Source organism: Pan troglodytes, chromosome 6 (genome assembly GCF_028858775.2).
Source record: "Pan troglodytes isolate AG18354 chromosome 6, NHGRI_mPanTro3-v2.0_pri, whole genome shotgun sequence".
Taxonomy (NCBI): domain Eukaryota; kingdom Metazoa; phylum Chordata; class Mammalia; order Primates; family Hominidae; genus Pan; species Pan troglodytes.
This window is the reverse complement of record NC_072404.2, coordinates 51614448-51637924: the sequence shown is the minus strand read 5'-3', so window position 1 is coordinate 51637924 and position 23477 is coordinate 51614448. Positions and strand designations below refer to the sequence as shown.

Genomic DNA, 23477 nt, shown 5'->3' with positions numbered 1-23477 from the left:
GACAGGGTTTACCTCAATCTCGCAGGCTGGAATGCTGTGGTGGGATCATAGCTCACTGGAGCCTTGAACCTTTGGGTTCAAGTAGCTGGGGGTCTGAGGTAGGACTACAGAGATGGGGTTGCGCCATGTTGCTAGGCTGCTCTTGGCCTGAAGGGTCCTCCCGCCTCGGCCACGCCAGACATAGTTTTCTATTTTTGACCAACATAAACACTGTGCTGGGTCTGAATTTTTCAGCTACCCTTCTTCAGCCGGCAACACACAGGACCTGGCGGGGAGGTCGCTGTTATTAGTCCCCACTCTGACGAGAATACTGCCCAGCTCCAGGCACTGTAGCGCCCCAGTGACGTAGACGAACACCCGCTCCTGTGGCGTCGCGGAAGGCCCACCTCTATGGTGTCGGCGAAGACGCGCCCTTGTGACTTCACAGGGGACCGCCACTCACGCGGAGCCAATCGGAACTCGCGGCGGGGTTGCCGGGTCTTCCAGGATCGCGCATGAGCGGACGCTGGCTACGGGTGGCCGGGCGGGATGTAACCGGCTGCTGAGCTGACAGTTCTGTGTCCCCAGGCTTCGGCCCGGCCGCCGCCGTACATAAACTGCGAGGAGGAGCTTTACGACTTCCCGGTCTTCGGGGCCGGGCGCAGCAAGGGCCAGACTCTGCGCTAGCAGGCGCTGCGCGCCAACCGGCCGGCCCCTGTCGCAGAAGGTGCAACCGATCGCACTGTCGCGCAGAAGCTCCTCAATGGCCAGCGCCAGCTGCAGCCCCGGCCGCCCACTCGCCTCACCTGAGCCTGGGTACGTGCGCCCCACAACACCTCCACCAGCCAGGGCCCGGGGACTCCCGGTAGCGTCCCCGGCTACCTGGCGCCGTTCGTCCTGGGCAGGGTCGGCCCCCTCTGAGGCTGCCCGGCATGAGGGAGCTGCACCCCTGAGCTTGACGTCTGACGGCCCTTTGTAATAGCATTAAGTCTTTGAAACTTTGTAGCGGGGTAGAAGGGGCTAGGAAACGAAGAAAACATCTTTTTAAAAATATAAGCGATCGGCTGGGCGAGGTGGCCCACGCCTGTAATCCCAGCACTTTGGGAGGTCGAGGCGGGTGGATCACGAGGTCAGGAGTTCAAGACCAGCCTGGCCAGCATGGTTTCACTGAAACCCGGTCTCTACTAAAAACACAAAAATTAGTCGGGCCTGGTGGCGGGTGCCTGTAATCCCAGCTACTCGGGAGGCTGAGGCAGAGAATTGTTTGAACCCGGGATGCGGAGGTTGCAGTGAGCTGAGATCGCGCCACTGCACTCCAGCCTGGGCAACAGACCAAGACTCCGTCTAAACAAACAAATATATGGGTGTATATACATGCGATCGAGCCCGGGAGGTTGAGATTACAGTGAGCTGAGATTATATAAGCGATCAAGCACGGGAGGTTGAGGTTACAGTGAGCTGAGATTGCGCCATTGCACTCCAGCCCGTGTAACAGAGGGAGACTCTGTCTCTAAAAAATTATATGCAAGTGAGAGCTTTTCTTCCAGCCCTCATGCTCAGACTGAAGAAAGTAATTGGGCCAGGCCCGGTGGCTCACGCCCCTAATCCCAGCATTTTGGGAGGCGGAGGCGGAAGCGGGTGGATCGCTTGAGCTCAGGAGTTCCAGACTAGTTTGGGCAACATGGTGAAACCCTGTCTCTACAAAAATACAAAAAATTAGTTGGGCATGGTGGCATGCACTTGTAGTCTCCGCTACTTGCGAGGCTGAGGCGGGAGGATCGCTCAGCTGCAGCCTCGACCTCTTGGGGCAATCCATTTCAGCCTCCCAAAGTGCTGAGATTACAGGAATGAGCCATCGTGCCTGGCTTTACACTATATTTTAATACTTTTCTTGAAAATGGAAACTTTTACAGGCAATTCACTTCCTTCAAACTAATGATAAGGAAGTGATGCTGTTCTGTTCTGTTTTGTTTTTTGTTTTTGTGTTTTTTTTTCTTTTTTGAGATGGGGTCTTTGCCCAGGTTGGAGTGAGGTGGTGCAAACAAGGCTCACTGCAGCCTTGACCTTCGGGCTCAAGGAATCCTTCCCTGTCAGCCTCCCCGGTAGCTAGGACTACAGGTGCATGCTACCACGCTTGGCTAATTCTTTTTTTGAAATGGAGTCTCACTCTGTCTCCCAGGCTGGAGTGCAGTGGTGCAATCTCGGCTCACTGCAGGCTGGTCTCAACCTCTGACTTCGGATGGTCCACCCACTTCTGCATCCCAAAGTGCTGGGATTACAAGTGTGACCCACCGCACCTGGCGATTTTGCTCATTTTAGATACTAGAACTTTTTAATTTAAATTTTTTTTTCCCTGAGATGGAGTCTTACTTTGTCTCCAGGCTGGAGTGCAGTGGCGTAATCTCGGCTCACTGCAACCTCCGCCTCCTGAGTTCAAGCGATTCTCCTGCCTCAGCCTGCCAGAGTTGCTGGGACTACAGGTGCGCACCACCACACCCAGGAGTTCAAGGCTGCAGTGAGCCATGATCGTGCCACTGCACTCCAGCCTGGGCAACACAGCGAGACCCTGACTCCACAAATAAATAAATCAACATCATATGATCTGTACCAGGGTATAGGCAGGTGCTATGATCCCCACTTTTCATCCTCAACTCTAAGTTGAGTCATACATCAACCTCTAGTAAAAAGTGGCATGCTCTCAGTCAAAGGGGTAAGCCCAAACCACATGGAGAGAATCTTATCTCTTTTGAGAGCTAATATAAAAAGAATCCTCCTAGGCATAAAAATATTGTGACATCAGTTACTTAGGCTAAACATGCCTATTATGCTAAGTGAGTTATTAACAATAAATACTTTAACTCTGTGCCATGTTAATTATCATAATCTGATTTATAATTTGTTTTAACCTTAGGTTATATGTACCTTGAAGCCATTTATATTTTGGTATACTTGTAATAGTTACTATACACTGGACTATGTATATTGGACTAAACATGGAGAGTCAAAAAAGAGTATGTGGTCAGAGTAGAAATCATGCCCTAGCTTCCTTCGTGTCTGCCTCCTACCTTGAGTAGAAGCGGTAGAAAAAGTAATTACCTAAGATTTTTTGGATTCTGGTTTGTGGAGAAGCACCCTTATATTTAGGCTGATGGGCGGCGAAATTAGAAAGTATTTTTTGTGATTTAGAATTTTATACGGAGATGTTCATTGTGATTAATTATTCTTTGTATTAGCAGATTTTTGCTTTTTATAGCTGCATGATTTCTTGTTTATTATTCATTCATTATTGTCTATTAATAAAGAAAAACTTTATTTCACTGAAGCAGTGATATATAATCCAACTTGGATTTTTAAATAATGACTGACTTTTTTCTTTGGGAATACATTACTGTTAAAAATGTAGATTATTAGATACATTACTTTTAATGAATATAAGTGGTATAATTAGAAGGCTGAAAAGAATCCTTGGAAACATGAGTTTAATTTGATAGCTAAGAAACTGAGGACAAGATACTTATTCTTTGTAGCATATTTTCTAATGTCATTTCATTGTCTCACCAAGAAATACTTGCATAAAGCAAGTTCAATTATAGCATCTGTTGAATATTTAAGGTTGGGTAAAGTGGGTGAGTTTAACAGATATTTTCCCTTATTTCTTTTAGGCGAATCTGGACTGGGAAAGTTGACATTAATCAACTCATTATTCCTCACAGATTTGTATTCTCCAGAGTATCCAGGTCCTTCTCAGAGAATTAAAAAGACTGTACAGGTATAGATATTAGTATTTTTAATTGATGATAAGCTGCAATAATATTAATACACACAAAGCACATGTTGTAACTTTTATTATGCTTCCTTAGAGGTAAGATGCAAATTTGCCCTTAGCCAGTGTAAGATGGTAAATATGACTTCATAAAATTAAAAAAACAGAAGAAGTACAGTTAATCAAAAGAATTATCTTGACTAGAACTTTCCAAATTTGTCCTAAGGATTCTCCTAGAGATGACACTGTGACATAGTAACCAATTCCCCTGGAGTTGTGCTATGTAGTATGATAGTCATTTGCCACATGTTTAAATCAATTAAAATTAATTAAATTAAAATGCAATTTCTCATTTGCTCCAGATACATTTCAAGTGCTCAACAGCCACATGTGGCAAGTGGCTGCCATTTTGTGCAGCACATATATGAAGATTTTCATCATTGTAGAAAATTGCATTGGACAGTGTAGAGAAAACATGATTCATAGAAAAGCTATTGTTATTTAAATACAGTGTTCTATATTAGTCAGTGGGATAACACCATATCATAGTTGAATGGCAATAGCAATTCTGTAAGACTCCCAAGGTATATGTGATCTAATTTACTGCTTCTCAGTCTTTGCTATGAATTCCAATCCTGGGTATCCTGTTAAATTTAGTTCTTCTAGTAGTTCTGAGATGGGCTGCCTTTCTACATTTCTAACAAGATCCCAGGTGATGCTGATGCTGCTGGATGGTAGATCACACTTTATAAAGCAAGGGGCTAGACTCTAGATATGCACTTTTTATTAAATAGTACAGCAGCCTGTAGCCACATGTGGCTATTAATCTTTGAAATGTGGGTAGTCTGAATTGTGATGTTCTGCAAATATAAAATATACCACAGATTTCTAAGACTGAGTATGGAAAAGAAAATCTCCGTAATTTTTTATATTGATTGTATACTGCAGTGATAATATTTTGGATGTATCGGGTTAAATAAAATTGACTGATTTCACATTTTTCCTATTTTAAAAGTGGCTACTAAGACAATTTTAAATTACTTACATGATTGACATGGTATTTTTATTTGGCAGCGCTGCTCTAAGCTGTTGATGAAAAATATTGTTGGTGAGCTCTGCTTAGGTAATACATAGGACACGAGCAGAGAGGAGGCACGTGAACAGTTCTGGCGGGAGTAGGCTTCATTGAGGCCGTGATGCTTTTAGCTGGATTTGAAGAAGTGGTAGTGATCATCCCAGTGCACAGGATAGTAGGGCAGTCTATATATTCTGAGCAGTAACTCATATATATCATACTGCAAGACCCCAAAGGAGTAATTTTGTGAAGTAAATATCTTATTTCTCCTTTTTAATGTTTCCATTTTAGCAATTTTTTTTTTTTTTTTTTAGTAACCTTCATAGGGCTTGAGATTTAAAATTACCTGCAAAATTCTACTCTAAAAACTTGATCCTACATGCTTATTTATTTTGTGATAAATATTGGAAATTTTAAACCTAAGTAAGAAAATGAACTTTGAACTTTCTTAATTTGGGTATCTGTTATGAATACCTTCACTTAAGTATTTATGAATTTAGATATGAAAGGTAAAACTAACCACTATCCAAATTAATATACAGTTCATTTCCAGAACCCTAGTTTCTTCCATGTGCTCACTCTCATTCAGTATTACAACCCCCAAAGATAAACACCATACTGACTGCCTTCTCCATAAATTTGCCTGTTCTTGAACGTTATATACATATACTTTTTTGTATCTGTTTTCTTTCAGTGCAGATTATGTCTGTATTATTTACTCATGTTGGGTGTAGTTGTTTTTTCATCGTCGTATAATACTCCATTGTGTGAATGTATCAGTATATATCCTTTATTATTTATTGTAGATAAGCCTTTGGGTTTTCAGTTTTTTACTAATGGGAACATTCTTGTGTATGTCTTAGTAGACTTAGGCACTCATTGCTGTTGTGTGTGCATAAAGATATAAAGGTATTTGAGTTTATTTTATTTGATTTCTAGTGAGGTTGAACATGTCTTTTGTACTCAATAACTGTTCAGATTTCATTAAAGTGTTTTGGTAATCTTAATATTTTCTGTCATTTTCTTGCTGATTTATAGGGGTTTGAAAAATCTAATAATCCCCTACATTTTAGATATTGCAGACATTTTCTCCCCAGGTGAGCATCTGTTAAAGATGTGACATGCCCTCAATTTACTAGAATTCTTACATTGGCTTAGCTTCAAAATAAATTGCCTAAACCCATTTTACCTTCCTTTAAAGTAACACTTCAAAAATATCCTCTTCTGTTGTGAATATCTTCCCGGAAACTCTCTTTATCTTGAAAACAAAGGGGTAATGGAGGTGAGAATATCTCTAGTAGGATTTTTAAGACAGGCCTGTGCACCACTGTTAAATATCTTTTCTTTACCAAAAAGAAGACCTGTAGCATTTGAGAACCAGATTGATCCTTAGTAGAATCTTGTAGAAGTCCTCTTTCCTGATTGAACCATGGAGGTGTATTCCTTTATATACTGAAAACTAGCTGAAGATAATCTAAACTCTTTTGCCCAGTTAGGAAAGAACATGCCATATTACGGACAGGGTCAGAGTCATTCAAGAAGCCTGAATATAGTTAGAAAATGAGAATGTAATCTTTTTATGGCTCCTTACCAAGCCCGGTAGTCTTGAAGATATAGGGGAAATAGTGTAAACGGTTGTCAAGATAAATCTAAAATGGAAATTAATCAGTTCCCTAGAATAGATTGAGAAATTAGCTTTAGGAAAAAGATAAATTTCACTCACACTGTACCATGGAAGGTACAGTGCTGATTCAGACAGACTGGGAATGGTCTCATTTTTAAGTGGTGATGTGAGGTACTTCACTGAGCATTGTGACAGGCACGGGCTTGGGAAGAGCCTATTAGGAAATGGGAGAGGCATGAGACTAAGGAGCACATAAGAGGAATATTAGCAGAGAAATTCTTGTTGAGGTTGAAGGTCATGAATTTTATGGTATAGGAATAGAAAGATGGGTTAATCCAGAATGGGATTTGAGTTGGAAAGGGAAAGAAATAAAGGTTTTGGGAAGGAGGTTGCTAATAGAAATTAAGAGGGGCAAGGGATTTGAGGCTCAGTGTAAGGAGACAGGGATATGAGGAGTGGAGAGGTTCAGAATAGAAAGCCAAATTAGAGTTTTGGGATCAACTTTCTTCTTAGTAAAGTAGTTCTGGGTCTTCATGAGAAGAAAGTATTCTTTAGGCATAACTGTTCTACTATTGGTTACTTCCTCTTTCATTTTCTTGTGGAACACGATAAAATATTTAAGATGATATTTGTCTTTTGAGCCAATAAATAAGGGAAAAAGATAGTTTTTGTGTTTGGGCTAAGTGGAGTATCTCAGGCCATTCCAATGTCTTCAGAGTTTTGGCTGTAATGCTACCTCTTGAGCAAGTGTAGGTAGAGGTAAGCTCTTGAAAGAAAATGTTAACCCTCTCTTCAAAATGTTATATGCTTAATTAAATAACTTCTTAATTTACCTTAATAAATGGCGTGTAAACATTAAGTTAGAAAATGTTAGTGTATATGAAGCTGTATAATCAACATTGTTTGACTTTTTTTCCTCAGATTGTAAAACTGAAAACTCAGTATACTAATACTCTTGTATACTGTATACACTCAGTATTAGAAAATGAGTACCTTGGATTTCTGGAATCTCGGATTCCAAAAGAGGTCTCAATAGATGAATTATACATAGATGATTCATAGACGATAGTTTTAGTTTTATTTATTTTTCAGGGAAAAACAGTTGAAAATGCCCTTGATTCATTCTTTTGGTATTAGATGATGCAGCTAATCTTACAGAACCCTGAGTGATGCCATAAAAGATGTTGATGTGACCTGCTTAAGGGACGTGCATGGGAAAGTGACCATTTGGAATAGATTTGTTAGCAAAGTTTGAAATTCTTGGACTTGAACTAATTTGTTTTCCATGGATCCCATGAGGATACTTGTAAAAGCAGATGATAGGATACAGTTGGATCCTGTGAATGGCACTAGTTTACAGTTATGTTTTCTGGATCTCTTCCATATGTCACTGATTTCTTTGTATTTGACCATGTATGGACATACAGAATTTCATAGGCCAGAGAAGAAAAGAAGCTTTATAAACATTCCTTATGTGTGTAAAATACAAATCTTCATTTGTCTTAGCAAGTCAATAAGTAATTAAGTTGTTGGACTGATTTTTTTTTTTTAAACAGGGAAATATCTTAAAATTTAAGCTGTTAGGTTAAAATGTGTATTTGGTATACAGCATATTACTGAAGGTAGAATGGGCTTCATTTGGTAATAAAGGAACCAGAAATATTTTTAAGTAAAATTGGGAGATGATTCATGTAGATTAACTGTGTTGTTGTATCACTTTCTAGAATACAGTACTATGTTGTTTAAAAGAGTAAGTACGTAAAGGAGTGGTATAATTACTTTGGATATTTCTGCTTCAGCCACAGTTACCATGAATAAATGATCTGTCTTTATAAAGGAGAGGGAGGTGAATTCAAGATATTGAGATGTTAGATTTGACTGGGTTGTCCTTTGACTAGAAGATCACCAGATAAAGAAAATGTAAACTTCCTAAACCAGATAAGATGATATTGTTAAAAATATTTTTGGCCCAGCACTTTGGGAGGCTGAAATGGGAAGATTGCTTGAACCCAGGAGTTTGAAGCTGCAGTAAGCTATGATCTACCATGCACTCCAGCCTGGGCAACAGAGTGAGACCCTGACTAAAAAAAAAAAATTTTTTTTCCTTTGGTTCTCATGATTTCACACTGATGAATCTGATTGTTTTCTCTGAGTCATTTTGCCTCTCTCATGTTATTAGGGTAACCTGATAATAGACATGTTATCTTAGTTATGTGGTATGTAACAGTGATCTTCTAAATGATGTGCATCCATCACTGATGCTGAGGATGATCAGAAACTATTACAACTCTTATTTATTGATGTTTACTTTTAATCTACAGATAAATGATAATACATATTAATACTTAATATTCAGATTGCCAATAATATATATTTGGTGGGTAAATATCTTTTGGATCTGCAAAATTTTCACTGATAGTTTGTATCAGGATCAAAGCAGTTTCAAGAACATTAATCTAAAAGATAAGACTTTGGCATCTCATTTCTCTAAAAGATAAGTCATGCATGTCCACATCTCAGGCAATTTTTTTCAGTTTTATAAGTTTTATTCTTGATAATAAAATTCTTTTAACAGAAAACTCTTGATTGCTATAGACCTCTGCTGTGTATTCAGTAGTCACTAGCCACATGTGGCTATTTAAGTTAATTCAAATTAAATAAAATTAAATATCAGTTCCTTATTTGCACTAGTCAGATTTTAAGGAGTAAGTAGCCACATGGGCAAGTGGCTACCATATTGGACAGTGTGGATACACAACAATTCCATCATCTCAGAAAGTGTTATTGGATAGTGTGGCTACAGACTTCTCTTGCTCAGCAATCTTAGTCTCCGCATGTTAGTCTCTTCATGCATTAGGTAGCATCTATAAAACATGCCAGAAGGAAACAGGCTATCTGTAAAAGTGTCCCAAACTTTTTGTCTTGTAAATTAGTTTATCAGCCTACTTGGAGCCTCTTGCCTTAATAAGGACTTGATATAAATATGTATCAGGAGAAAGCCTATCTTATGAAGGAATTATTCCCTTTTTATTTGAATCCGTGTTTGCTTTATCTTGGGCTCCTGAAAACTGATACTTTGCATTTAATAGCAGCATATGCCCAGGATGAATGATAATACATCTTCTGATACAGAGCTTGAGGTTACAGAATATCTTAAATTGTTCCAGGAACTGTTGTTATCATTTAAGTCCAATAATCAGTAAGGTTTCACCCTACCAGAATACACTTTTTTTTATTAACTGTCTGGACTTTTGCTGATTACATTGTCCGGAATGTGGAGTATCGCATTTGAGAAGAGGATTGGATCCTAGCCATAACATAAATATAAGGGTAATTACATCCATGCTGAGAAAGATTTAGGAATGATAGTAAGTTCATTTGAGTGAGTGGTTTGGGCCAAACTTGATAGAGAATAGTCCAGGAAGACATTTACTATAAACAGTAGATTAAATGTTCTTGCCTGATTAATTACATTTGAACTCTGTGAATGACTGAATCACTCAAACTGCTTATTTGTATTATTAGATGCACATTTAAGTTATGTATTACATGTCTTTAGTGGTGATCACTATTTTATCAGTTCCTCTGTCTTTCTTTATACCAAGTATGACTCATAAACCCAGTATTAATTTTCCAAGAGATTGGCATACTATTTGTATATACGCTTTTCTTTCAAATAATCTGGATTCCCAATGCCCACAATCATTGATCCTAAAGATGTGGGAGTAGGTAGATAAACTCAAACATCCCTACCATCACCCCTGGTAGGAAATCACTGGTGTAATGTATGATACTAACATCTGCACCAATTACTCTTACAGGTGGAACAATCCAAAGTTTTAATCAAAGAAGGTGGTGTTCAGTTGCTGCTTACAATAGTTGATACCCCAGGATTTGGAGATGCAGTGGATAATAGTAATTGGTAAGAAGGATTTGTCCTCACAACTTTCCAGTGTATTTGGGGTACTGGGGTGGTTAAACTTTCTCTTCTTAACATTTTAAAACTCTTCTTAGCAAAGGTCACCAAACTTCAAGTAACATGACAGGTTTGTATACCAGCTTTGCCACTTATTTGACAAAGTTTAACTTCAAAGTTAAACAAAGAAGTTTAACTTCTTTGAACCCATTTACTTTTCTATAAAATGGAGATAATACCTATCATAAAAATTGTTTTTAAGACATATTCCAAAATAATGTAGCTAGATAGAAGAATTCTCATTATTGTAAGAAATTTAAAACTGTTTGCTTTAATTTTATCCATTTGTATAAATTCTATCTCAATCCTAATTTAAACCTGATATTTAGACCTTCAGTTTTTCCGTAAGTCCTAAGTGAAGAAAACAACTATGAAATTTTAGTCCGAAGTAATTATCTTAGTATTTTATAAATAACTTTTATTTTTGTTTGAATTCACATTGTTTTTGAGGTATTTTTCTGTCAACTCTTAAAACTCCTAAGTTCATCATGAAGTTTTTATATTATTTAAAGTAATCTCTCATTTGAAATTTGAAACTGAATATAATTGTTTTCATATTATGAAGTGTGTTATTAATACACTTACTAGTGCCAGTAATATGCTAATAATTTAGCTGTGTTTCAACAATAAATATTTTCTTTCATTTGGAAAGTTTTGAAATAATGAATAAAGATTTATTCAACATAATTTATATTTTTGAATCTTTATATAGAATAACTTGACATGTCTTCCATTGGTAAATTCATTTTGCCTATTTGAAAATATTGATTATTGTTCTTTAACAGTCATCAGTTAATTCATATATAGAATTGCAACTTAATTGTTTTGTTTATTTGCATTCTATAGCTGGCAGCCTGTTATCAGTTACATTGATAGTAAATTTGAGGACTACCTAAATGCAGAATCGCGAGTGAACAGATGTCAGATGCCTGGTAACAGGGTGCAGTGTTGTTTATACTTCATTGCTCCTTCAGGACATGGGTCAGTAACCTGATACTTCTGATTCCTTTTTGTTGTTGTTGCTTACTATTACCTTTATGTGCATATTTGAGTAATCTTTAAGTTTGTGAAGTACATACAACTATACCCATTATTAAGTACCAAATTTCATGTAGAAATGTCTTAGTTGAAAAGCCTTTTTAAGTCCTGTGTAAGCTAACAGTGATTTTACTCCTTAGTTCTTCATTCATAAGGATTTTCCCTGCTTCATGGAAATAAACAGTGTTGCCACCATGGTTTGAGGTCTCAGTGTGGCAAATTTAGCTTTCATGTTGAACTACCAAATAAAGAGAAGCAGCCAAACCAGTTAGACATATTCAAAATAAATCCAAAGATGCTATTTATTATAAGTCTCATAAGAGATGGTTATCAAAAGCACTTGCATGCCAATGTTTTCTTGTGCCATTTCTTTCTGCAAGAAATCTGTTTGGCTTCTGTTTCACCTTAGCTGTCATAGACATGTCGTTTAAGTATCATATTGTCAGTACTAACCTTTTGTTTATTAGGACATAAGATCTAAGAATCTAGACATTAATCTGATGTGATTGTTCTGTTTGTTATAGTTAGCCTGTACTCCCTTTTTTTGTTCTTTGTACTTCCCCTTTCATTTTGAGTACATATATGTGTCATTTGTAACTGCAGATTTTTCCAATTATTCTTCCTCAGTCTTTTCCTTTGGGTAAGTAACTCAGCATACATAATTCAGCCACCTGGTGATTGTAACTCCACCATCTCTCCACCAAAAGAACTGTGGTAGCATCAGGCTAAATAGCATTAAGTTATCTAACACTCACATTACAGTAGAGTAAACCAATTCCTTCAGGTATACCTTTCTCTTCCATTTTTGGCTTCTCGCTCTCTTTTTTTTGTTTGTTTTTATAGATGGGTCAATGCCCATTATCACTCTAGATGGATAAGGGAGCCTTAATTATATACTTATATTTTTGCACTGTCAGATTGGAGTGGGGTAAAAATGTTTCTTCTTTTATGTCTAATACTCTTGTTTTTTTTTGTTTTTTTGTTTTTTTTTGCTGTGCCCTAGACCATTACATAACTGAAGACTCCCACCTTCAGGCAGGATTGGGTAGTACATGTTTGTAACTACCTGGCATTGCCTTTTGTTGAGGTAATTTCCGTTTTTATTAGTAGTAGTAGTAGTAGTAGTAGTAGTAGTAGTATACTTTAAGTTCTACGGTATATGTTCACAATGTGCAGGTTTGTTACATATGTATACATGTGCCATGTTTGTTTGCTGCACCCATTAACTGGTCATTTACATTAGGTATTTCTCCTAATAGTATCCCTCCCCCATCCCCCACCCCACGACAGGCCCTAGTGTATGATATTCCCCGCCCTGTGTCCAAGTGTTCTCATTGTTCAATTCCCACCTATGAGTGAGAAACACCTATGCGGTGTTTGGGTTTCTGTCCTTGCGATAGTTTGCTCAGAATGATGGTTTCCAGCTTCATCCATGTCCCTGCAAAGGACATGAACTCATCCTTTTTTATGGCTGCATAGTATTCCATGGTGTATATGTGCCACATTTTCTTAGTCCAGTCTATCATTTTATGGTGTTCTCAGTTTACATATTTAAATCACTAAACTGACTCTTTGACTTAAAAGGCTCAAAAAAAGTCATCTCAAAAATACAACACACTGTATAACCTTTTATAAGTATTTGTGTAGCTTCTTGAATTTATATTTTTAAATCATTCTCATTTAACTTGTCAGGGCCTTTTCCTGAAAGCCAGCAGAGTGAAATCTTAACCTGCAGTTAAGTCAATAAAATTTGTTAGCTTATAACCAATTTTATTATTTTAGATTTTCCGAACTCTCTCCAACTAGGGTAATTCTCATGAAATCACATTCCTGCCATCCCCTTGGGGAAAATTTTATTTCTTAAAATTGCATGGGAAATGAGAGCTTTTTTAAAAGAAAAAAATTTTTATATTCAAATGATATGTAGTGGCTTTGTGCCATTTCTTATTTGTCACAAGGGGTAAGATGTTTAAAATTGCTATATCTTATATATAAAAATGTACCTTTGAATAATTTCTCAGTTTAACTATTTTTAGAAATGGAGCAAAGTTTTGCCCATTGGTACATGATATTGTGGATTAAGTGAAAGAATATGAGGCTGGGCATGGTGGCTCATGCCTGTAATCCCAGCACTTTGAGAGGCTGGGCAGGCGGATCACCTGAGGTCGAGAGTTCGAGACCAGCCTGACCAACATGGAGCAACCCCGTGTCTACTAAAAATACAAAATTAACTGGCCGTGGTGGCGCATGCCTGTAATCCCAGCTACTAGGGAGGCTGAGTCAGGACAGTTGCTTGAACCTGGGAGGTGGAGGTTGCGGTGAGCCGAGATCACACCATTGCACTCCAGCCTGGGCAACAAGAGTGAAACTCCATCTCAAAAAAAAAAGAATATGACACAGAATTTTATGTATAGAGTTCCAGGTACCCTGCTCACTACAGACTGAAATTCTATGCAGTCTAGTAAATGAATCAGAGCGTTTCCATCTTGTCTAGGTAGTCCCTAGGTTCCCTTTTTAGAGGGTTTTGTTTTTAGAGTGATTATAAATTCGTCCAACAGTGCACTTTCAGTGCCTCCTACCTCCCTCTACCAAGTATGAACTGCATGCATGGCTGATTTATGATTTTGGCTATTATCGCTTCATGTGTGTTCTTCACTATTTTGTAACTGTTATTAAAGTAAAATACTGACTTGGAACATGAATTTTAAAATGGTGTTTTATCCTTCTAGTATTGATTCCCACTTTTAGAAAAATTGGTGTCATCCAGTGAGTTTTATACAGAAGGATTTTTTCCCTTAGAAATACATACATACAAAAAAAATGTGTCATTTTCCCTGTAGTTGTTTATTATGCTGTAGAATTTGAGGCTAAATAGTCTTTTCTCTCTACTGTGGGTTTATCTTCTAGAAATGATAAAGGATTTTCTATTTCTTAAAAACAAGATTTAAAGACTAAATTTGTTGATGAAAAGACTAGCCAATATAAATCTAAATGGACAGAGGGAAAAAATTCAACCGGAATGTAATACACATGTGAACTAAATGTTTTCTGTTGCTGACGTTTTGTAGGCTTCTGAAATTTAATGAGACTTTTACAAGGTTTACCTTTTTTCCTAAAGTTTAATTTCTAAACTGACTTAAATGTTTTTTGACCCTTTGGTTATATTTAAGAAGTTGACTTCTCTAATTTCCTTGTCACGTTTATTTTTAAATATCTTTCTCTTTAAAAGTTGGGATACTATAATAAATATTCAGCAAGTATTTTGCGTTTAAATATAAAATCTTCTTATTTGGATTTTAATACTTTATATTAAATGCCTTTAAGATTTATTAAAATTTTAGATTAACTGAACTCTGCTTTTTTGTCACTGGATTAATAAGCAGGCTTGTATCTGACATAATAGCTTAATAAGGCAGTGACAATTTAAATTTGTCATGAGTATAAATTGAAAAATCATAACAATTTAGAAATCGGAGATTGAATATTTCATGGCATTTATATTTAGTGTTTTATATAATGATTAATGAAAAGAAGCAAAACTTAAATTTTTTTTCAAAGATGGATAGGTTCAGGCCAGATGCAGTGGCTTACTCCTGTAATCCCAGCACTTTGGGGACCAAGGCAGGAGGACCATTGCTTGAGGCCACAGACTAGGCAACATAGTGAGATCCTGTCTCTACAAAAATTTAAAAATTAGCTGGGGCTGGGCGCAGTGGCTTACGCCTGTAATCCTAACACTTTGGGAGGCTGAGGTAGGTGGATCACCTGAAGTCAGGAGTTCAAGACCAGCCTGGCCAACATGGTGAAACCTCGTCTCTACTAAAAATACAAAAATTAGCCGGGCATGGTGGTGGATGCCTGTGATCCCAGCTACTCGGGAGGCTGAGACAGGAGAATCACTTGAACCCGAGAGGCGGAGGTTGCAGTGAGCCAAGATTGCGCCACTGAACTCCAGACTGGGCAATAAGAGCGAAACTCAAAAAAAAAAAAAAAAATTAGTTGGGCATGGGGGTGCACTCCTGTAGTCCTAGCTACCCAGGAGTCTAAGTGGAAGAATTGGAGGCTATGGTGAGCTATGACTACACCACTGTACTCCAGCCTGGGTGACAGAGCCAGACCCTGTCAAAAAAATAAATAAATAGAAATGGATAGGTTCTTTTAGTTAACACTAGTGAGGCAAGAACACAGTTTACAGATAATCTAAACAGTGTTATTCCATCCACACACTCTTTTTCATTGTGCTCCCTATTCTCTGAATGCCAGTGTCAAATTTCAAGGGATTTAAGATAAGGAGAATTAGAATAGGAGGCAACTATCTTAATTCTCCATATTTGCATTCTCCCCCTCACTGTCTCTGTCTTTCTGCCTGTCAGCCTTACCGCCACAGTGAAGTATATACGGTAATCTTTGTTAGTAAAAAGGACTGGACTATCTTATTAGTTTTAGGGCCCTAATCCCCCCAATTTTAATATATATGTTTCTCTTTCTTCATTTTAAAATGTCAGTCAATTCAATTATTAGTATTAGTCAATAAAATTAATAACAGAATGAGACTTTTGTTTCATTTTTCTCATGTTTTTATAAAAGTTAATGAATACCTCCGGGCACGGTGGCTCACGCCTGTAATCCCAACACTTTGGGAGGCTGAGGCAGGTGGATCAGGAGGTCAGGAGTTCGAGACCAGCCTGACCAACATAGTGAAACCCTGTCTACTAAAAATACAAAAAAATCAGCTGGGCATGGTGGCGGGTGCCTGTGATCCCAGCTACTCAGGAGGCTGAGGCAGGAGACTTACTTGAACCCGGGAGGCGGAGGTTGCAGTGAGTCGAGATCACGCCATTGCACTCCAGCCCGGGCAAGAGTGTGAGACTCCGTCTCAAAAAAAAAAAAAAAACAGTCAAGGAATACCACTTTAGAATGATAGTCCTTTGCAAAATATTTCTAGTATCTTCATTTATTCTTGTGAAACATTAAATTTTAGTCCACAGTATATTCTAGATTTGAGGACTTTGATTCTCATTTAGAATTACTAAAGGAAAATTACAGCAGCTTACTTTTTTTGTCAACAAATATTTGGGCACCTTCTCGAGTGTTAGATACCATGCTAAGTGCTGAGGATACAGATGAATGAGATAAAGCCCTCACTGTAAAGGGTATTTCAGTGAGAAGATGGGAGAAACAAATACAGATGCTCCTCGACTTGGGACAGGGTTACATAAACCCATCTTAAGTTGAAGATACGTTTGATACACCTTGCCTACTAAACATTATAGCGTAGCCTACAGTTGGGCAAAATCATCTAACATAAAGCCTATTTTGTAATAATGTTTTGAATATCTCATGTAATTTATTGAATACTGTGCTGAAAGTAAAAAACAGAATGGTTGTATGGTTTCTATTCAATGCGTATTGCTTGCACACTATCAAAAAGTTGAAAAATTGTTAAGTGGAACCATAGTTGGTGAGGAACCATCTGTATGCAGGCAGGCAGTTACTGTACAGCACATTAAGTGTTGTGACCACATAGAAATATGCCTAGTCTTAGGTTAGAAAAGGATTCCCAGTGGAAATTGGATCATAAGCCAGTGTCCTAAAGGATGAATAGGAATTAGCCAGGCCAAGGAGAAGGAGGATGAGAATGGAGGGTGTTCCAGCCAAGGTAGTAGCCTGTGGCCAGATGCCAAAGTATGGTGCTTTTAAGGAATTGTAAGAAGTAAAAGTAAAAGAAGTAAAAGGCTGGCACATTGGAAGTAGGAGGCAAAGGAAAGGCCAGGAATGCTAAGAGATGAGGTCAGCTGGAGAATCTAGGTCTTCACAAGCCTCGTAGGCCATACTAGTTAAGGCATCTGGTCTTGATAAGATTTTTGGTCAGGGCATAACTCAGTAAGATTTGGATTTAGAAAGACCACTCTGACTTTAGTATGGATGGTTTGTATTATAGTTATTCATTCCAAAGGTCTTGGTGGCCTAGACTAAAGTAATGGAATTGGAGATATGCATACATACATATATACATCTATACACATACTATATATATGGGAAGAAGATTAGAGGAGGGGAGGAATGCTAGGTTTCACACTTGAGTAACTGGGTAGACTGTAGTGCCATTCACTGAGATAGGAAGCACAGAAGAGGGAAAATGGGGTTCAGATGAGCTTTTGATTTTAAGGAGCCCATGGAACACCTGGGTAGCGTATCCACTGGGTAAACACAAATGTGGAACTTAACAGTAAGATATGGGCTGCGTATGAAGATTTGAGAGTCAGTCGACCAACTGAAGATAATTGAAATCTAACTGGGGATGTGAAGAATCTTGTTCTCTCAAACTGATTAATTCAGTCATATAAAATACGTCTATTTCAGACTTAAACCATTGGATATTGAGTTTACAAAGCATTTGCATGAAAAAGTGAATATCATCCCACTTATTGCCAAAGCAGACACACTCATGCCAGAGGAATGCCAACAGTTTAAAAAACAGGTGAGCAGGATGTGTTAACTCAGGTTTCTTATACCATTCTCATAATTTGCAGGTTTTACTATTTTTAGTATAATGTGTTGCAATCCATTCCTCTTACTGCTTTACTGTATTGTCATTTATACTGTATTAAAAATAACTCTTGAATCTTCTGCCTTAGTTTTCCCCTCAAAGCTCTTACCCATTGTCATAGTATCCTTATCCTTTGTCAGTTTTTAAATATGGCTGTTTTAAGTTTTTTTTTTTTTTTTGAGGCAGAGTCTCGCTGTGTTGCCCAGGTTGGAGTGCAGTGGCATGATCTCGGTTCACTGCAAGCTCTGCCTTCTGGGTTCACGCCATTCTCCTGCCTCAGCCTCCCGAGTAGCTGGAACTACAGGCGCCCACTACCATGCCTGACTAATTTTTTGTATTTTTAGTAGAGACAGGGTTTCACTGTGTTAGCCAGGATGGTCTCGATCTCCTGACCTCGTGATCCACCTGCCTCGGCCTCCCAAAGTGCTGGGATTACAGGTGTGAGCCACCACACCCAGCCTTAAGTGTTCTTTAATAACACCCCCACACAGATAATTTCGACCCATACTCTTTAGAATTATTTTCTTAGAATGAATTCCCAGGAAGAGGATTATTCTTTCAAAGGCTATGATTGTTTTTATGGGTCTTTATCTTCCCCACTCCCCATTTTGTCATGGTGCTTTCCCAATAAAACAAATTCATTTTATAAAGCATACATCTGTTTCACTGTGACTTTGCCAGCATTGTTTGTTATTTTTATTTTGAAAACCTTTTTGGAATAAAATGGTACCTAATCATTTCTTTATCTTTTCCTTTTATTTTCCAGAAAGGCTGAACATTTAAAAACAAAGTTTTTTTTTTTAACTTTTTGTAAACACCTGTTCAAATCCTTTGTCTTTTTGACCGGTAGTACTTGGTATTGCCCGTATTTATTGATATGGGTTCTTTTTATTCTGGGTATTTAGTTGTCTCTCATTTTCACAATATTTTTTATATTTTCTCTTTTGCTGCTTATATCCTAATTTTGTTTTCAGTGCACTTTATGGGATATTTATAGTTTAAGTTATTGTTCAAACCCGTGACCCTAAGATTAAGAGTCTCATGCTGTATGACTGAGCTAGCTGGAAGACCACTAAACTGTTTTTCTAGACTCATGTCTAGTTGTCTCAATAATATTGAGTTATACAGTCACACATATTTCTAATTTAATTGTGTTTGGTTCATTATATATTACATTTTATGAAATGTAGGATCAATTCTGGAAACTTTCTCTATTCCAGTAGTCTTTATTTTCAGCCAGTATTATATTGTTTAAACCACAGCAACTTTGTATAATATTTAAAAATAGATGGTAATTATCTCTATTGTCCATATAGTCCTGTTGTAACAAAATATTTTGTTTTTCACCTTTTTCAATATGCATTTCAGAATACCTTGAAACCTGTTATAAAAAGCCTGTTAAAATTTGCTTTGAAGTTACGCTAAATTCATATAAATTTTCAGAATGTTTTAGTACATTGTTTTTACTGTATCTAGTATTTTTCTGTTTTACACTTATCCATTCCCATTTTTATTTTGTAATGTGCTATTTCTAAGTTTCAAGTACTATAATACATTTCTCTTCTTTTATTATATATTTCTATTTGGATTTTTACTGATAACTTTAAGGTAAAAAAAGATGAATATGAAGTGACATCTTCTTTCAAATTGGTCACATTCTGGTGGTTGTACTCAGGTCATTTTAATATACAACCTCTGACTAAAACCACTGCTTTTAAACCTAGCTACAATTATTCGTTTTTCTCTTCATTATGTATATGTTGCCTCATTTATTCTGTTTTTTTTTTAATATATATGTAGGTACATACCCTAATTATAAAAGATATGTGGTCCTATTTTTCTTCAGTGACAGTTTTACTTCTGTTTACTTCTATCTAGTATAGTAACCATGTAACACAATTTGTTCAGGGTCCTTTTATAGCTGCTGGGAAGCTTTGCCATGAAAATTGCACCAAAATATAAGTATAGGCAGGGAAGCTAGTTTTAGGTATATCAGCCATTGGTTTGTTATGGGCTCAAAGAAGGATAGGTAGTTGAAAATTATTTGGATGTCTGTATTCTGTTTAGAATTTGGAGTGGTTTTGGACATGATAATTTAATTTGAACTAGGTCATTCCTGATGTTATTAATAAGTTGTCTTCTTTAGTTTTCTGCATTCTTATTAATTCTTGATTTCTAGGGTGTGTTTTCTCCCTGTGTCCTCCCCTAATCTTATACCTGCTGCTCCTCAGTTTGTGTGTATGCACATGTACATGCAAGGATTTTTCTGATGAATGTGCAGGGGGCAGTGTTGTACTTAGTTTTACTTTACTTTTGCCAGATTCTACTAAAAATTTTAGGTGAGTTTAGCCCTGTTTATTCAACTAAATAAGATACTTGGAGATTTATATCTAAAGGAAGGATCTCAGTCATTGTAAATAAATGACCTAAAGTCATTATTCTGGAAATCAACCAGAGAAATTCCTTTCTGGAGTTTTACATCTTTTTTGGAACTCTTTTGATATGATAGCTGTATGACTTCAACACTTCTGAAGTAATTGGATTTGGTGTTTATATATCAACTTTACAGTTTAAAAAAAAAAGACCAGCATAGTACTTTGATTTTAGATTACCACTTTGCATCATTAAAAAAACAGTAAAGGATGTGGAAACAAGGAGCCATATAGGAATCTAAGAAGCATGTAATAAACATAAGACTAATGTACTAATTATGTATGGTGCTCTTTTGCTGACTACTTCCATTTTAGATAAAGAAATCCAAGAACATAAAGTTAAAATACATGAATTTCCAGAAACAGATGATGAAGAAGAAAAAAAACTTGTTAAAAAGATAAAGGTAGGTTCATCCCTGTACATACACTAAAGTAATCTGAGGCCTTAAAAACATACTACAGCGTCCACAGGAAAGATCAAAAGTATCGGTGTTTTAAGTAGTTGACTTACAAAATGCCTAGGGAAATTTAATGTTGAATTCAACTTTATAGTTAACTTTGAAGATTAGCTAGTATATATAACAAGCAATTGTGTAAACTACTGAGGTGAATAACACAATCCTTATTTCAAATTGTTTTTAATTAACTGGCTTTCATATTATGTAATTTTTTCCCTCTTAAGAAACAAGTGATGAGAAAGGAGAGAATTCCTTCTGTTATGTTTTAATTGCCAGACAAAAACTGTATTTCTTTTATCTTTATAAAAGCCAACCAAAATTACAGCTAGATAGGAGGAATAAGTTCTAGTGTTCTGTAGCATTGTAGGGTGGCTGTAGTTAACAGTAATTTAGTCTATATTTTCAAATAGCTAGAAGAGAGGATTATGAATGTTCCCAATACAGAAAAATAAGCGTGAGTTGATAAATGTGCTAATTACCCTAATTTGATCATTACATATTTGTATACAGGTATCAGAATACCATACTCTACCCCATAAATATGTACAATTATGTTTCAATTAAAAATAATAAAAACCAACCAAAAATTCACATCAACACAATTTTCTGTATTTTAATTTATCGTGGTTTTCTAAGTACTTTGTCCCTAAAAATGGTATACTGAATAATGGCATTATGTAGGCAAATACCTTGGAATAATGAAATGCTTATACCTCACCAGTGAAGAATTTCTGCAGTTATATAAAATAGCTGGTTAGATATTTCCGGGAGCCACAGAATTGTGAAGGGCTACACGTGGATGAATACAAATCCAGTCACCTGGATTTGAAGTTCCAAAGTTAGAGCTTAGCAAATATACTATTCCCTGCTTTAGGTACTGTTACAGTTGGTTTGTGATCAAGTAGTCAGGCTAGTCATTAGCCTCCTTTTATTTTCCCAGATGCTAATATATTTTTTACCTTTTTCCCCCCAAGCATGGGACAACTTTCTGTAGTGATTTTTAGTAAATAATTTGACCAGTATATGCTTGAATATTCTTAACTTTAAAGAGAACATTTAATTTTATTTATTATTTACCTTGGTGGTAATATCATGTGATGTCAATTTACTAAATATTGGTTAAATGGCCTATAAAAACTAATGCAGAAACTATCAAAAGTAATTTTTTTTGGCTAATCTGTTGAGTCATGTAACTTTTTTTATTCTTGAAATTTGTGAATACTATAGAGATGTATTTGAACAAGAATACTTTGTTTTATAGGACCATTTACCTCTTGCTGTGGTGGGTAGTAATACTATCATTGAAGTTAATGGCAAAAGGGTCATAGGAAGGCAGTATCCTTGGAGTGTTGCTGAAGGTAAGGTTTTCTTCAGTGAATGAGTTTCTATAAGATCTCAAAACTGATTAAAAATGTGTATTTATAGTAAGGAGTATAATATGCACACTGTATTGATATAATCTAGATTTCAAGGATAGTACTGATTTCAGGTTCTTGTAGTCTCATTTTCCTCTTAAATACATTCATATTTTTCAAACCTGTATCCTACTAAGTCAGGCAAGTATGTGTTAAGTCCTAAAGTTGTAGTATAGGTTGAACATTCAATTTTTTTTTTTTTTTTGAGATGGAGTCTCACTCTGTCACCCAGGCTGGAATGCAGTGGCATGATCTTGGCTCACTGCAACCTCCGCCTCCCGAGTTCAAGCGATTCTTCTGCCTCAGCCTCCCAAGTAGCTGGGACTACAGGTGCGTGCCACCACGCCTGGCTAATTTTTGTATTTTTAGTAGAGACAGGGTTTCACCATATTGGCCAGGCTGGTCTTGAACTCCTGACCTTGTGATCCACCCGCCTCAGCCTCCCAAGGTACTGGGATTACAGGCGTGAGCCACTGTGCCCGGCCTAGGTTGAACATTCTTAAAGAGAAAATTCAAAATATGAATTGCTCCAAAATCTAAAACGTTTTGAGCACTGACATGCCACTCAAAGGAAACGCTCAGTGGAGCATTTTGAATTTTGGATTTTTGGATTAAGGATGCTCAGCCAGTAAGTATAACACAGATATTCCAGAATTCCAAAAAAATTCAAAACACTTCTGGTCCCAAGCATTTCAAATAAGGGATACTCAACTTGCCCCACCCTGGCTGGCATCCCTGCCTCATTATTAAGTCTATTTCTGTTTTCTTATTTGAAAACATAACTAAAATTGAGGAGTTCTTTACCTGGGGCCCTAAGTTTGCTCCCAGGGAATCTAATGAACCTCCTGGAATTAAACATTTTGGAGAGAAGGCTAGTCACTTTTATCGGAATGTCAGATAGGTCATGGACCCTCAAGAATTATTTTAAAAATAAATAAGCCCAGTTAAAACATTCACAGTCTCCTTTCCTCAGTGCAAAAGTTGCCTTTTTTGACATCGCATATTTAGAGTAAAAAAATTTCATTAGTAAGAGATACTCTTTACTAGTTTTGTAAGGATTTTTTTGTTTTTTAACCTACTATCTTAAATTATTAAGGGTTAAGTAAGGAGTTTTAAATACCAATAAAATCTTATTTATAACCCCAAACCTCAGAAGTCCTTCCTCTT

At 37.0% G+C, this 23477-nt stretch overlaps 1 protein-coding gene across 1 annotated transcript in view; it reads left to right on the top strand.

Moving 5' to 3' along the window:
- Positions 1-390: 390 nt before the first annotated feature.
- LOC741228 (septin-7-like) overlaps positions 391-23477 on the top strand; it is a 42392-nt gene continuing 19305 nt past the window's right edge. Inside the window, exons 1-8 of the mRNA XM_063815919.1 lie at positions 391-469; positions 547-795; positions 3642-3748; positions 10263-10363; positions 11264-11398; positions 17819-17936; positions 20753-20841; positions 22157-22253. Coding sequence (XP_063671989.1) covers positions 391-469; positions 547-795; positions 3642-3748; positions 10263-10363; positions 11264-11398; positions 17819-17936; positions 20753-20839 — 876 coding nt within the window. The 3' untranslated portion in view covers positions 20840-20841; positions 22157-22253. The remainder of the gene's footprint in view (positions 470-546; positions 796-3641; positions 3749-10262; positions 10364-11263; positions 11399-17818; positions 17937-20752; positions 20842-22156; positions 22254-23477) is intronic.